General features: G+C 48.9%; 1 protein-coding gene across 1 annotated transcript in view; it reads left to right on the forward strand.

The window, feature by feature from the left end:
• The window catches only part of ATP8B3 (ATPase, aminophospholipid transporter, class I, type 8B, member 3), a gene marked incomplete at its 5' end in the record, with an annotated part of 76,862 nt that overhangs the window by 57,769 nt on the left and 2,880 nt on the right, over positions 1-16,213 (forward strand). The window contains 5 exons of the mRNA XM_015410569.1: positions 3,450-3,673; positions 6,180-6,263; positions 9,244-9,483; positions 13,474-13,612; positions 15,402-15,532. Coding sequence (XP_015266055.1) covers positions 3,450-3,673; positions 6,180-6,263; positions 9,244-9,483; positions 13,474-13,612; positions 15,402-15,532 — 818 coding nt within the window. The remainder of the gene's footprint in view (positions 1-3,449; positions 3,674-6,179; positions 6,264-9,243; positions 9,484-13,473; positions 13,613-15,401; positions 15,533-16,213) is intronic.

Genomic DNA, 16,213 nt, shown 5'->3' on the forward strand with positions numbered 1-16,213 from the left:
AACCATTACTGTTGAAATCCATATCTATACGAGACCACAAATCATGTCTAGCCGAGTAATATGTGAATTGTTTCGTAGAGTAGTTTCTTATTCTCCAAGCATCCACCAAATTTAGTTCTGTCAGTAAATATTCTAGATTTCTTGGCATTTCCGTCTTCCTTTTCTTCTTCTTCCCACTCATCTGTTTATCTTTTTCTTCATCAAAGATTGTATTAAAATCTCCCAGCAGGCAAATATTTTGGCAGTCTTGTCCAACAATAAGTTCATGAAGTTCCTTATAAAATTTCTCTTGGTCTTGGTTTTTTTACTACTAAAATCTTTTTCTCCTGATTTTGGATTTCCACCATCAGAATTCTCCCGTCATCTGAAGCATATACATTTTCGGGGAATAGACTTTCTTTAACTATTGTCACCACTCCTCTCTTCTTTTCCCCTGTATCTGAAGCTATAAATGTTTTCCCCAATTTTCTGTTTTGTAAAAATTTCTCATCCTTTTTACGAATATGTGTTTCTTGCGGGCAAATGACATCTAATTTCTGTTTACCTAATTGGTGAAATATCCTTCTTCTTTTTTGCGGTCCATTCAGTCCATTCACATTCACAGATAATATCTTGATTTTCCCTTTATCCATCACTCCTTCCATTCTGTTGTTGCCCTTTTCGCCTTTATCCATTGCCGTGTTCCAATTGGGGATTTCCTTCGAGCGGCCAGTATCCTTTTCTCTTTAGGTTTGAGATCGGTTCCTGCTCCTTTTTCCTGTGGGTCCTCTTCTTTACTCTCCTCTTCCTCTTCCTCCTCTTCTTCCTCCTCCTCTTCCATTCCAAGTTCTTCACCATGCATTTCTAAAAAGTCTTCTAGTTTAAAAATGGATGTAATCCAATATTTTTTCCCTTGGTAGGTGAAAACCAGACCCTCGGGGAGTAATTATCTGTATTGAATCTTGTTTTCCCTCAATAGCCCTGATAGTTTGGAGTATTCTCTTCTCTCTGACTCTCCATGGAATCTCTTTCAAGACTTTTATTTCCACTTCATATTTCTTTAGCGGTTTAGTGTTAACTTCTCTCAAAATTTTGTCTCTTGCCATCCTCTTATAGAAGCGTACCTGTACCTCTCGTGAAACTTTCATCCGCCTTGCATAAGCTGAATTCATTCTAAATACTTGGTCAAACTCTTTTTCCACATCCTCTTTTTCCATGTTCATATGGTCTGCCAACAGCTTGGCCATCTTTCTTGAAAGATCTTCATTATATTCTTCTGGAATGTTCTGAAATCTTAACACATATGCCGCTTTCTCCACCTGCAGTCGTATTAGTTCTTGCTCATATTCTGTTTATCTTCAATCTTTCTTGTATCCTCTTCCACTGCTTTGGTCCTCTTCTCTGTCCTCATTGTTTTTCTTCAACTCTGCTATTTCTTTTGAGTTTTCAGCCACCTATTTTTGAATGCTTTGCATACTATTTGTAAATTGTTCTGTTATTTGTGTGATTTGGCGTAATATTTCTCCCATCTGGCCTTTGAGTGGATCGACTGCTTCTGCCACCATACTATGCATTTCTTTCTGAACAGGTGCTGCTAATTTGCTGACAGGTGATGACTGCGGGGTTTTGGTAGTCTGAACAGTCTTAACATTCGACATTTTGCTGTTTTATTTTTTTGGGCTTTGTACCAGTTCCCAAACGGTTTCACTGTTGCCACTTTTGTTTACTATTTTGCTTTCAGTCTGGCTTTCTTCCCAGACCTGTTTATCTCTATATTTGGTTTAAGCCCAATTCTGGTTCACTGCCCAGTGCTGGAAAGTCACCACTGTCCCTTGGCTGAACGCCTAGACCTTTGTTTTCCAACTTTTTAATACACAGCCTCACTCCAGTTGGGGGGGGGGAGTTTAATTTAAAACCATCAATAGTCAATAGTCAATTGTAGGCAATTTTAAACATAGCAAACACTTTTATTCTTTCTCAGTTCAGTGCTTTCACCCCACAAATCGTAATGGGCCTCCTGCCCCTCTCCTGAGGGAGGGAAAAATTGAGATCGGGGTAACAGTGGGGACTTACTATTTCTTTAACCATAAACAAGTCTTAAAGCAATTCAGCTCCCAAAACTCCATTCTCTGTCAATTTCAGCTTGCTCTTCTATTAGATGCTTATTGGTATTTTGCCCTGCTCATTCCCCTCTACTCTGCCAAAAAGCCGCCGGAGTTTGGGATGTTCTCCCTCGTTTTTGGCCAGTTGAATAGAAATGGTGAGAAATTCCAGTCTATTGAGGGGCTACCAATAACGACAGTCTTTGCTTTGAGAACACAGATCAATTTCATTAACTCACAGTTATGCGCTTGTGTGACGACCTCTTATCTGGGGAGGTCTGGTTTCCCTTTAAAAGGGTTCTTATGTTTTATTTTCCTATGGGTATCTGGCTGCCACCAGGAATATTTTAGGCTTTCCAAACCTTTATACTTACTGTTTCTGGTTTTGGTATTGTGACCCAGGGTCTTGCCTTTTGAGGGACTATGTGTTTCCAGAGGAATAATGGATCAGGCTTCTGGGATAAACTTAAATAAAAAGGATTTATTTGAAGAGGAACAAAACTAAAGGTTGGATATTATGTAACTGGCTGGGAATAAGGTTCTTGTAACTATATCTGTCAGCTGTATCACACACTCTGTCAGTTTTAGTGCTGACAGGAATCTCTTACTTAGGCAACCACACAGTTTAATCTCTTTGTAAATTTAACTGCTTTCAGAACTTTAAAAATTCCTTATTGAAGATATATGCTGCGCTCTCTCTCAGATATCATACAGAACAAAACTCATATTAACTGCTTTTACACAGCACTCTCTGCTGACTGACTAACTGTTTAGCTGTCATAATTCTTAACAGTCACTCCTGATAGACATACAAATCATCCACACAGCATCCCTTCCAAAACCCCTCCCCCTCTTTGTCACTCACCAAGCATATCACTTGCTTGAGTCCAGCACTCTAGATTATCCTCACACAGCCATGCCAACCAAACTTTTAAACACACACACACACAGTAAAACATAGAATCGTTACAGCTTGACTTAAAGATCTCCGCTTGCCAGCCTCCCAGTTCATGGTAGTGACAGCTCTACCCACCACCATTGGTTTCTGCCTCCAGTTTGCTTTGGAGCGAGCCAAATAGGTCTCCCAGCAAGTTGCCTTCTCCCTGGTACCTAAGCTCAAGCCCCCCGCCCCCCACTGCTCCTGCCCCAGAGCATGGGGTAGTCTCCAATGATCAGAGACCCTTTAAATCCAAGGGAAAGATCGCTCGCTCGGAGCTCAGCTCTCGAGCGACCGCTGGCGCCGCGCTGCAGCTGCATCTCTGAGTGGTAGAGTTTCATAGGCTTCTCGCTAACAAAAAAATGGTTCATGGAGGCTCTTGGGTCGTGAATTCGAGCCCCTCTCAATTGATCCTCTCTCTTCCTCTCCAGCCGCTGACATTGGGGTGGGGATCAGCGGGCAAGAAGGCATGCAGGCAGTCCAGTGCAGCGACTACGCCCTGGCGCAGTTCCGCTACCTGCAACGGCTCCTCTTTGTCCACGGCCGATGGTCTTACCTACGCATTTGCAAGTTCCTCCGGTATTTCTTCTACAAGACGTTTGCTGGCATGATGGCACAGATCTGGTTTGCTTTCTACACCGGCTTCACTGCCCAGGTGACTCTTTTTCTCCCCCCCCCCTAAAAAATTGTTTACAATTGAGGTATTTTGATTCTGCTGTTCTGAGCAGGTACAGCTTAGTGCAGGGGTGTCAGACATAAGGTCCGGGGGCCAGAACCGGCCCATCTGAGGCTCTTATGCAGCCTGCGAGCAACTAGTGCGAGGGAGGGAACAGGAGACTACTCAGGGGGGAGTGGTCAGAGCCACTTTGATTGTGACTTCAGCACGGCAGAACAACCCCATCTGTCAAGCAGCGTGGGAGCGTCTGCCCCGTGCTGCCCCACTGGCTCTCCAATCTGCCCACATGAGTTTTCCTTTGCACCCCCCTCCCAGCCCATGAGGCCTTGCAGTGAGGATACACCAACTCACAGCTTATCAGCTGCATGTCCTTTATACAGTTTATATCTCCGGTACCTGGCATTACGTTTATGGCACACGTAAACACAGGGCTTTTTTGTAGAAAAAGTCCAGCAGGAACTCATTAGCATAATTGGCCACACCCCAAAACAGAAACTCATTAGCATATTAGGCCACAGCCCTGAAAGCACAGCTCATTAGCACATTAGGCCGCACCCCCATGTTACCAGAAGTGTGGTCATCCAGCCACACCCACCTTTTGCTTCTTATTCTGTTTACCTTGTTTGTTGTCAAAACCCAGGGCCTTTTTTTGTAGCAGGAACTCCTTTGCATGTTAGGCCACACACCCCTCATGTAGCCAATCCCAATGAGTTTCTACTGCTGGGTGTGGCCTGTTATGCTAATGAGTTCCTGCTGGGCGTGGCCAACTTGGGAGCTAGCCGGAACTCCGTTCCTGTGCGTTCCTGCCCAAAAATAGCCCTGTGTAAATGTATTGCCAGGTACCAGAGATATAGGCTGAATCTGCATTTGTCTTTCCCACCGGTGTCCCATCCTTTTGACTCCATCTTCAAAAAAGCTATCTACATCTGGTGTCGTTTTCACACCTCAAGAGTGCTAGCATACTTTTGCACGTCCACATATGTTTATCATCCTTTCAGGGTGGCTCCACTGTCATGGCACCTCTGCACTGCTTTAAAAGAAACTTCTCCAAACAACATTCAAACAAGCATAGAGAAAGACGGCGTCACAGCAGCATGAAACTGATTTAAAAATGCAAATGCAGATTCGACCATAAAGTGATCCGGCCCTCGTAACAAATGAGTTCGACCTCTCTGGCTTAGTGTTTCGCATGTAAGCATGTAAGCGTTTCGCAAACCAGGAAGCCCCGGATTCAGATATCTCCTTAGTCACAAAAAGCATCTTGAGGACAGTTTTCACGACCTGTCGTTTGTAACACAGGGAAGCCAATACTGGGCTCCTTTTCCGGGCTGCTGTAAGGATTACTGATAATGTAGCTTCAACTCAAATGGCGGTCATCGTGTCCAAGGAGCAGCTTTCGTCTAGACTGCAGAGGCCAGAAGGAAATAAGGGACCAAAACCAGGATCTGGGCATGATAGAAAGATGCCTGGCTGCTTCCGCTTTTCCTTTAGGTGTTAATTGTCCCCTAGGAGGCAGGAACTCTCAGCGGCAGCTGCCTCCAGACATGAATGAAAGGCACCTGGCTGCTTTCTGTCCACCCTCTGATGGCCCCACAAGTGGTCGTTGGAAGCTGGGGGGGCACATCTTGGGGTTTAAGCTGGGCTGCTGCTTCCTCCACTATAACGGGCTCCCAACTGCCCCTGGGTCCCTCAGGACAAGGGCCTTTTCCATGGTTGCCCCCTCTGTCCGGAACCAGCTTCCTGGGGAAGTTCGTGCCCTGTGGAATTTTCCAGCATTCCATAGGGCAGGGGTGTCGCACTCATTTGTTACGAGTGCCGGATCTGACATGAATGAGACCATTTTGGGCCAGGCCATGTGTGTCATAAAATGTAATGCCAGGTAGTGGATATATAAACTATATAAAGGACACAAACACATGCTTAAAACATTAGCAATATTTTGTCTATTTAACTGTGTCTGATAACGGACCCCTCTTGCTCTGAATGACTGCATCAAAATGTCTGTGCTGTTGCAATCTTGAGTATGCTGTTCAGGTGTGTATCTGTAAGCTGCAAACCTACGACGGCGCAGCAGCAGCAGAACTGGAAGCAGAAGCAGAAGACAGCCAGTTCCACTGCGGGGCTGATAGAAGCCCTCTGGGGGCCTCATCCGGCCCCTGGGCCGCATGTTTGACACCCCTGCCATAGGGCATGTAAGGCTACTTTGTTTCAGGTAGCCTTTGGTTAGTGTTATGAACCAGGGAACTGGCCAGTTGTTTCATTTCTTCAGAGTGGCTTGTTGTTAAGCTGATGGGTCAGTTATTATTATTTTTATTACATAAATCAAGTGTCCGTTAGTTTTATTGTTCTCTCAGCTGGAAGCCGGGCGTCCATTTCTTAATAGGTCACATGAACAAATTAAGTGATGGCCAGTTCAGTGAGGGACGCCTCCGTGTGGCTCCGCCCTGCTCTCAATTGCCACCCTCTGTTCTCTCTTGCCTTGCAGCCCCTGTTTGAAGGTTGGTTCCTGGCTCTTTACAACGTCTTCTACACTTCTTACCCAGTGCTCTGCATGGGGATGTTTGAACAGGTAAGGCAGGGCTGGCCTCCACAATTCGACAGCTTGAAATAAGGACACCTGTGTATTGATGAGACACCCCTGGTCTCCCCCCACCCAACAATTGGTCCATGTTTCTGGAGACTGTGTTTGGCCTGCAGCGGGCGGCATTAGTTTTCCGCGGCAAGGCTGAAGAGGCAATGCAGGGTTAGCAAGGAGGGTGCTGAACGCGGTGTGTGTGTCCAAATCCGCTCTCAGCTGCAAAACTACCTGGGTGAACTTGGGCCAGTCGCTCTCACTGAGCCTAAGCTACCTCGCAGGGGTGTCGCGAGGGGAATGATTTATGCCTCTCTGGGCTCCTTAGATGGCGACAGAATAAAAATTAGAAAGATGGATGGATCCTTGCGGAGTGGGCGGGGGGGACGTTTTTAGTTCATTAAAAAATGGCGAAGGGCAAACTTGTGACTGATACAATAATGGCATCTGCTTTTTTTTAAAAAAAAGGCATCCCAGCTAAGGCATTCTTGATTGAGGAAATGGTATGGTGGAGAAGAGGGGAACTTCCTTTCCACAGGTCCGCCCCCTCCGGATAGGCATTGTAGAGCCAAATCACACTTTTAGGGCCAATTATGTTCTTTGACCGGTGGGGTTGATTAAGAACATAAGAGAAGCCAATGTTGGATCAGGCCAATGGGCCCATCCAGTCCAACACTGTCACACAGTGGCCAAAAATACCAGGTGCCATCAGGAGGTCCAGCAGTGGGGCCAGGGCACTAGGAGCCCTCCCACTGTTGCCCTCCACCCAAGCACCAAGAATACAGAGCATTACTTGCCCCAGACATAAGAACATAAGAGAAGCCAATGTTGGATCAGGCCAATGGCCCATCCAGGCCAAAACTCTGTCACACAGTGCCCAAAAATACCAGGTGCCATCAGGAGGTCCACCAGTGGGGCCAGGACACTAGAAGCCCTCCCACTGTTGCCCCCCCCCCAAGCACCAAGAATACAGAGCATCCCTTGCCCCAGACAGAGAGTTCCTGTCTATATCTTGTGGCTAAGAGCCCCGGATGGACCTCTGCTCCATATAAGAACATAAGAGAAGCCAATGTTGGACCAGGCCAGTGGCCCATCCAGTCCAACACCCTGTCACACAGTGACCAAAAAATATCAGGTGCCATCAGGAGGTCCAGCAGTGGGGCCAGGGCACTAGAAGCCCTCCCACTGTTCCCCCCCCCAAGGACCAAGAATACAGAGCATCACTTGCCCCAGACCGAGCATTCCTATCTACACCTCTGGCTAATAGCCACGGATGGACCTCTGCTTCATATGCTTATCTAATTCCCTCTTGAAGCCGTCCATGCTTGTAGCTGTCGCCAACTCCTGTGGCAGTGAATTCCACGTGTTCATCACTCTTTGGGTGAAGAAGTACTTCCTTTTATCCGTTCTAACCCGACTCCTTAGCAATTTCATTGAGTGCCCACGAGTTCTTGTATTGTGAGAAAGGGAGAAAAGTACTTCTTTCTCCACCTGCTCTATCCCAGGCATACTCTTATAAACCTCGATTGTAGTAGTATATGATAGAGGTTGATCAGATAGGGCAACAAGGTCTCCCACTCTGGCGGGAGACCTCCCACTGGCTGTGGTCTTTGCCCACCATCACTTTCACCATGGAGTTTCCATGAGGGTTGCCAATCTCCAGGTAGTGGCTGGGGACCTCCTGGGATGACAACTGATCTCCGGGCAACAGCGGAAATGGTTCCATCTGGAGAAAATGGCTGCTTTGGAAGGTGGACTCCATGGCTATATACCCTACGGAGGTCCCTCCCCTCCCCAAACCCCACTCTCCCCAGGTTCCACACCTCCAGGTTTTTCCCAACCTGGAACTGGCAACCCTAATTTCCTGAGATTCCTAGAGCTAACCTACATCCACATCTGGATATACCCCAGGAGTGATATAGTGACACACTCTGGGTGCGTTCAGACGGGGCGTTTGGAACCGGTACAGTTTATGCCGGCTGAAACGCGATCACACTTACCTCCTGTCTGCGGAGCCCATCGCTGTATGCCCATTCACACACAGCGGGTGTCGGCGGTTTTTTTTTTTTTTAAACACAGTTTGTGCATGCGCATAGGCAGCCATCCACAGAATGGCGATCTTCACGCATGCGCAAAACACCCCGTCTTACATTTAAAGTTTAAAGGTAAGGACTTACCTTTAAAGTTTAAAGACCAAACTGGCCTCCCTGAGGTCCCGGAGTCCTCCAAAACCTTAAACTAAGGACCTATTCTTTTTTTAAAAAACAAACGCCGGGGCGAAGCTTCGCCCAAGCGCATATCGCCAACCTAAAAAAAAATAATGGTGAGCGAAAATCGGAAGCCCCGGGCTTCCGAACGGAAGTGGCTCTACAACATTGGAGAATGATCAGACGGGGGGGGGGGTAAAGGGATTGCAAATGCCTCGTCTGAACGCACCCTATCAATGTTACACTCCCTATTTCCCCACCCCCCAACCCTCTCACCAGTTGACAGGCTCAGACAACCTTATTGATCAAACAAGAAGGAGGTGTGGGGTAAAGTGGATGGAGAGGATTTCCTTCCCTTCTCTTGTACTGCTAGAGTTAGGTGTCACCCCATGACATCGATGCAGGACAGACCAAAGCCAGTTCTTCACCCACTGAACTCCCGTTTCCTGATTCCTGGGAGCTGGTGAATTTAAGTCAGCGGTGGGGCCTCTGCCAACCCTTTGGCATCGAGAGCACTGGAGGTAGGAGAGACCCCAAACCTGAGAATGGAAACTTCAGCATGTACACCCAGAGGGCAAAACAGGGACAAAGAATTCCCGGGGACAGTTGCCAAAGGACAGGGACAACTGGGATTGTGGCCTTGCCTTACTCACCTTGGCCTGCAGGGGGCAGCAACCACTGGGAGGCCCACTCCTCCAGGCAGAGCTTGGTCCCTCCCTTCCGCCTGATGCCTGAGCCTCTTCTCTCCTCTTCTCTCCCACTGCCCTTAGGATGTGAGTGCCAAGAAAAGCTTGAAGTTCCCTGAGCTCTACAAGGCCGGTCAGAAAGACCTGCTCTTCAACTTCCGGACCTTCTGCCTCGCCTTCATCCAGGGCTCTTTCGTCTCCCTGGCCACCTTCTACATTGCCCTCTGGGCCTATGAAGACAAAGCCGGCGTCAGGATCGTTGGGGATTACCAGTCCTTTGCCATGATAATAGCAACCTCGGCCATAATGACTGTCACGGTGGAGGTAGGTCTTGGGGAGGGGGGCCTGAGTGCCATCAGCACTGGTGTGCAAACTGCCCGCTTGCAGCAGGCGAACTGCCCCCCACCCTCAATTGCCCCTGCTCCATCTATTGAGAGACAGGAAATGACATTGCAGGACCTGTGATGTCACCGTGTCCATGAAGCTCTAGGAATCTTCCCCCAAACTCTGTGGTCTTTACCATGGAGATTGGGGAAATACCTAGAGTGTCATGCATGCTGGGGCATTTCTTCTGGCCCATCACCTGGAAGTGATATCACAGCATCCATGATGCTGCTTCTACCCAGGCACTGCCCCAGAAAGCTCCTGGGACTCACGGGTATGGGGCCGGCACCCCTACTTGGACCTCGTGGATTATTTCAAATTGTATTCAGATTTGAACACTTCCATGAAACTTTGAAGTCTTCTACGAAATGTATCTCCAATTTTTAAAAACTTTGTTTTCCTGTGCAGGGAATGTGGGCTACTTTGGTAAGGTAGTGTGGCGCAGTGGTTAGAGTGTTAGATAAGGAGACTCAGGTTCGATTCCCTGCTCTGCCATGGAAGGTCATTGGGTGACTTTGGGTCAGCCACTCTCTTTCAGCAGCCCGACCTGCCAGATCATTGTGAGGATAAAATGGAGGGGAGGAAAACAAAGAAGACACCTTGGGTACTCCCTCTAAGCTGTGGAGTCTTGTGAGCCAAAATTCTACTTGGTGAGCTCCTGGCGTTAAAGTTGTGAGCGATCGATTTGGCTGCTGCATAACTTGTCTGCTCTGTAGCCCTCCTTCCTGTGCTAAGACAAAAATGTGTGAGCCGGAGGCTAAAAAACTGTGAGCTGGCTCACACTAACTCAGCTTAGAGGGAACACTGGGGGTCCATTAGGGAGAAAGGCAGGGTATAAATGAAGGAAATTTGAAAATAAATAAATAAATGGGGTGCCTCCCATGAAGGAGAGAGGCTGTAGCTCAGTGGTGCAACCCCAGCTTTGCATGCAAAAGGCCCCCCCCCCCAATTTAATCCCTGGAGTCTCTAGCTAGGGGCTCTCAGGTAGCAGATGTCAAAAGGGCTGTGGCTCGGAGGTAGAGCATCTGCCTGGCACGCAGGAGTTCCCAGGTTCAATCAGTGGCAGCCCCAGTTAAAAGCACCGGACAGCAGATGATGTGACAGACCCAGGAGAGCCACTTGCCAGTCTGAGTACATACTATTGACCTTTATGGACTGATGGTCCAGAAAGGCAGCTTCATGCATTCAGGTGTTCAAGGAAGACCCTGGAGAACCACAGTCAGTTGGAATAGGAAATACTGAGCTAGATGGACCTGTTCTGTCATGCACTGGTGATTGTGCCAATCTGATGCCCCGTTTAGGAGGGAGCATGGCTCAGTAGTGGCACACCAGTAGGGTTGCCAGACACACACACCCCCGTGGAGGCAGGGGTTCCCCACTGCCAGGCCCTACAGCCCTGCAGGCATGTGACCAGAGGTCATTTCCTGTAGGAGCGCACAGGTGCGGAGCTCCGGCAGTAAAGAGCCCAGGGGGCGGGCACATGCAACAAGCCCCGCCCCCTGCTCCCAACAGCCCTCAGTCAGAGCAAGAAGCAGCCAGGTAAGCTGCAGAGCCCCCCCCCTGGCCCCCCGGTCCAAAACAGTCCAGTGGCACCTTTAAGACCACGTTTTATTCAGGTACGAGCTCTCCCTCCTCTGTGAGGACAGATCTGCATATTCCCCCCACCCCCAATAGCTACCAATCCAAAACAGTCCAGTGGCACCTTTAAGACCAAGTTTTATTCAGGTACAAGCTCTCCCTCCTCTGCAAGGGCAGATCTGCACGTGCCCCACCATAGCTAGCAATCCAAAACAGTCCAGTGGAGCCTGAGCGGTGGGTGTTGCCTTCCGACACACTTCCGGTGATGTCAGGGGGTGTGGCATATGCAAATGAGATATGCTAATGAGTTATGCCAATGAGCTCCTGCACCTCTTTTTCTACAAAATGACCCCTGCATGTGACACTTCGGATGTATGCATACAGAACGAACCTGGCATACGAGCACCTGTGCCGTAGGGCTGCCAGCCTCCAGATGGGTCCTGGAGATGTCCCAGAATTGCAACCGATCTCCAGACCACAGAGATCAGCCCCCCTGGTGAAAATGACTGCTTTGTAGGGCGGGCTTTATGGGATTATACTCCGAGGTCTCCTCCTTCCCCAAACCCTGCCCTTCCCAGGCTCCACTCCTAGGGTTGCCAAGTCTCTTATCTGCAATAGCAGGGAGGTCCTGGTCCCGGAGTTTCACATTTACGTCGCCCGGAAGCGACATCATCACGCTGGGCACGTCGCAGGGTGACGCTCTAGCAATCGCCCTAAAAACTCTATGGTACCATAGAGTTTTTAGGGCGATTGCTAGAGCGTCACCCTGCGACGTGCCCAGTGTGATTACGTCACTTCTGGGCGATGTCATCGAGCTGGGCACGTCAGCCTGATCCGGCCACTTCGGGGGTGGGGTTCCCCCTGCCCGCCAGATCCAGACCGGTGGATTGGGGGCCCTTTCAGTGGGGGAATCCCCGCCCCGGTCTTGGCAGCCCTATCCACTCCCTACGTATCCAGGAACAGGTCCGTGGCTAGGATTTTGTGGGTTGCGGGGCAGGTTTTTTTCTGGTGGGGCTGAAGTTCTCAGTGCAGAATGAAAAACCGAATAATCTGAGGATTATGACTCAGCTAGTGTGGAACCAAGCCTTTTAAAATCGACGCAGAGAGACGTCTGCAGATCTTAGCCCCAGAGTGTGACAATAGCAGGCTGAGAAGGGGGGGGGGGGGGGAGAATAAATTTTCTGGTAGATTGTAGGTGTGTCACTGGAAATACTTAACTGGGTTTGGCCAGTAAACTCACTCCCATTTGTATAAAAACACATAAAACTTTATTTACAAAAACAAAGGACAAACAATACATAGATAGGGGAAAGACTGTATACAGCTGAGCAAGGAATAGAAACCAAAATAGGAAATCCAGGAGGCTATTCTACTCACTACTTTTTCTATCAGGCATGTAGCTCTGGCATCTCAACTGGCGTTCCTTGAGCTCAGTCTCTGAAAGCATAACAGCAGGGTAGAAGTCGAAGAGAGTTTCGAGGCAGTTCCTTCTCTCTCTGAGTCCTCTCAAGCTGCCTATTCTACGTAGGTGTTCTTAACCATTTAGCCAATAGAAAACTGTTACCAGGATAGATCTCTAAGTTGCAAGCTGTCAACCACTTTAGATGACAGTTCTCAGCGGCTGCAAGTAAATCACTTCTTCCAGCCTAAGCAACAATTCTGATAACAAGCCGGCAGGTGGTGGTGATGACTTCTATAGTCAAGAATGTTAACACTTAGGCAGAAAAACTCTTAAAGGAGACCAGTTTCTTGACACAGAGTTAGAAGGGATCCTAGAGGTCACCTACTCCAACCCCCTTGCTCAGTGCAGGAATTAGTCAACTATAGCACCCCACTCTGCTTAAAGGAGCATGCACCTTTTTAAATGATGGGGGGGCAGCATTTACAGGAGAAATTCTTTAAGAAAAGCCCCACCGTAGCTGAGCTATGTAGCTACTAACCTTTCCAGTAATTTCCCAACCGAGAGCTGGCAACCCTAGGGAACAGACAAATTGTTTATCTAAACCAGCACCCTCATTCACACAGTGGCCAGCCATAGGCCTACAAGCAGGGCCCAGAGGCCCAGAGATGTAATCTGTTGCTGGATTTCAGAGGGTTACTGCCTCTAAACATAGAGGTTCCACTCGGTTGCTGTGGCTGATAGCCATTGATGGACATGAGTTCCTTGGAAAATGTGTCCACTCCCCCCTTGAGAGCCAACTTCTGTCCTTGCCTGGCCAACAGAGCGCGAAAGGCTTATGCTGTACCTGACTAAAGGCCACCCAAAGGAAACCATGCAGGTATCATGGGCAAGGGGGTGTGCCAAGTGGTTCTTCACCGCTCTTCTTCTCTTCTCCCCATCTCCCTGGGTAGATCATCCTGGATGTCAAATTCTGGACCGTCTTCTCCATCCTGGCCATCTTCCTCAGCTTAATTCTCTACTGCCTTTGTTCCTACCTCACTCAGAGTTTCCAGGCTTACGAGACGGCCCCCACCGTGTTCCAGTTCCCCGGTAAGAGGCCTCCTCCTCAGTTGGAAGTTCTTCTTGCCTTTTCCTTTGCATGGAGGAGGAAAGGTCACAGTTTGGGTCTGGCTTTCTGTAAGCTGTGAGGCTGTCGAGCCCCATGGGAAAGGGTCACTTCCCCAAACACGACAGGGAACTGCCTGCGTGCCCTGCCCCTTCCGGTTGAAGGAGGAGGGGTCCAGTGAGACTGCCTTTTCCTAATTAGGTTTCCCTTGCTCGAAAGCCAGTCAAATCCGACTCTAGGGTTGTGGTGCTCATCTCCGTTTCCAAGCTGAAGAGCCAGCCCTGTCCGAAGACGTTTCCGTGGTCATGTGGCCAGCATGACTAAATGCCAAGGCGCACAGAACGCTGTTACCTAATTTGTTGTTGTTGTTCAGTCGCACAGTCGAGTCCGACTCTTTGCGACCCCATGGACCAGATCACACCAGGCCTTCCTGTCTTCCGCCATCCTCTGAAGTTGGCTCAATTACCTAATTACCTCTCACCAAATCCCAGAGTCAGCTGTAGCTGCGATCTTGCGTACGGCAGTTGCACAGGTCCTTACCGAGATGAATGAGATTTTGTGATGCATAGGAAAGGCACCGCAGGTCTTGAACACAGATCCCTGGGAAGCAGGGCCCGGCGCCATCATAGCCATACACCAGCCGAGGAGTCTGGATCTGATGTGAGCCACTGAACTGGCCTCCAAGTGGCCATTCCAGGAACTGCAGCCTAGGCCAGGCCAGCAGGAGCATGTGACTCGGGGAGCCAATTAGAGCAGGGCTGAGACTACCAAAACTCTGCTCCAAAATCCAAGTGGTTTGTCTACAGTTTGTCTATGCCCATACAATCCATCATGTTTGTCGTGTGGTAGCGGTACAGATGATTTCATACCCCCAACCTTCCTGCCAATTGCCGGCAATGTTCCCACTAAGCTGTCGGGTCTTGTGAGCAAGAATTCCACTTGGTGAGCTACTGGCCTTAAAGTTGTGAGCGAGCGGTTTGGCTACTGCATAAATTAGTTTGCTCTGGAGCCCTCCTTCCTGAGCTGAGACAAAAATGTGTGAGCCGGAGGCTAAAAAACTGTGAGCTGGCTCACACTGACTCAGCTTAGAGGGAACACTGGTTGCCGGGCACAACCTGGTCGCTCTAGGGACAAAGGGCATGCAGTATCACATGCCTAATTTGTATGGTGCTCTTCTCGGGTGGATCTAAAAGTCCGCAAAGTGGGGGCACCCAGGGAAGAAGTTTGCATTTCGGTGAACCCACTCTTTGCAGAAAAAAAATGTAAAAAGTGTATCTTTATATGAGACAACCAGGGCTCTTTTTGTAGCAGGAACTCCTTTGCATATCAGGCGACACCCCCCCTAATGTAGCCAATCCTCCAAGAGCTTACAGAGCTCTTCTTACAGGGGCTACTGTAAGCTCTTGGAAGATTGGCTACATTAGGGGTGTGTACCTCCCCCCTGCCCCCAGAGAACTGGATTCAAAATGAGGAAAAGCTCAGGACTGGTGCATAGGGGTCAACGCATAGTGGAAGGGTTGGGGAGGAGAGAGGGAAGGGAAGTGCATGGGATGGAACGGTTGGTGGGGAGGAAGCTGGTTGACCAGGAAAGTATGTGTGTGGGGGGGAATGTGTGACCAGGAGAGTTGAGCAGAGGGGGCATATCAAGAGGGGAGGTGGTGGGGCCAGCGAGGTGGGAAAGGATTTCCATCCCACCCGAGTCCCTCAGTGCTTCCCCACTTCCAGTCGCTTATTATTGGATCTAAGCTACCTCCAACCTTTGCTTTTATGCAGATGCCTCTAAGAATGCACTGACGGACCCAACGGCTCTGCTCGTTGTCTTGCTCTCTGTCACTGTCAGCATCCTCCCCTCCCTTGCCATCCGCTTTCTGCGCAGCATCACCGTCCTGAGAACCATGTCGGAGGTAAGCCCTGTTCTCGTGATGGCCATCGAGCAGCTACGGAGGGGCTGTGTACTGAAGAGCCCTTGCGGGGGGGAGCCTTTGGTGGAGCCTGTTGGGAAAGTAGTCTAGAGGACAGGAGAAGCCTTGGGGGTTTTGTTTGCACCCAGCAGTGCAAGGAAAGGGCTGGTTAGAACGTCCCCTGCTTTGTGAGGAGTGGATGTCAGGGGTGAAAGAAAAAAATCACTAGTATAGTAAGCCAGTAATCTGTATCCTATTGTAGTGGAATGCTTCTCTTTGTTCTACGTGTGCTAGCAAATTTACAGCGTTACACAGAGCCACCTGTCAGTTTCAAACTAATAAGGAGTTCTTTATTTAGGGAGCTCCATTCTAGATCGTACTGGTGAGAGATAGGGTTAGAATCTAATCTAACTAGCTAGGATGGATGCAGATGCAAAGATCTTTCTGTCTTTCTGTCTGTCTGTCTGTCTGTCTGTCTGTCTGTCTGTCTGTCTGTCTGTCTGTCTGTCTGTCTGTCTGTCTGTCTATCTAACTAGCTAGGATGGATGCAGATGCAAAGATCTTTCTGTCTTTCTGTCTGTCTGTCTGTCTGTCTGTCTGTCTGTCTGTCTGTCTATCTATCTATCTATCTATCTATCTATCTATCTATCTATCTATCTATCTATCATCTTTCCGATTTATACC

Source organism: Gekko japonicus, unplaced genomic scaffold (genome assembly GCF_001447785.1).
Source record: "Gekko japonicus isolate JY-2015 unplaced genomic scaffold, Gekko_japonicus_V1.1 scaffold3619, whole genome shotgun sequence".
NCBI lineage: Eukaryota > Metazoa > Chordata > Lepidosauria > Squamata > Gekkonidae > Gekko > Gekko japonicus.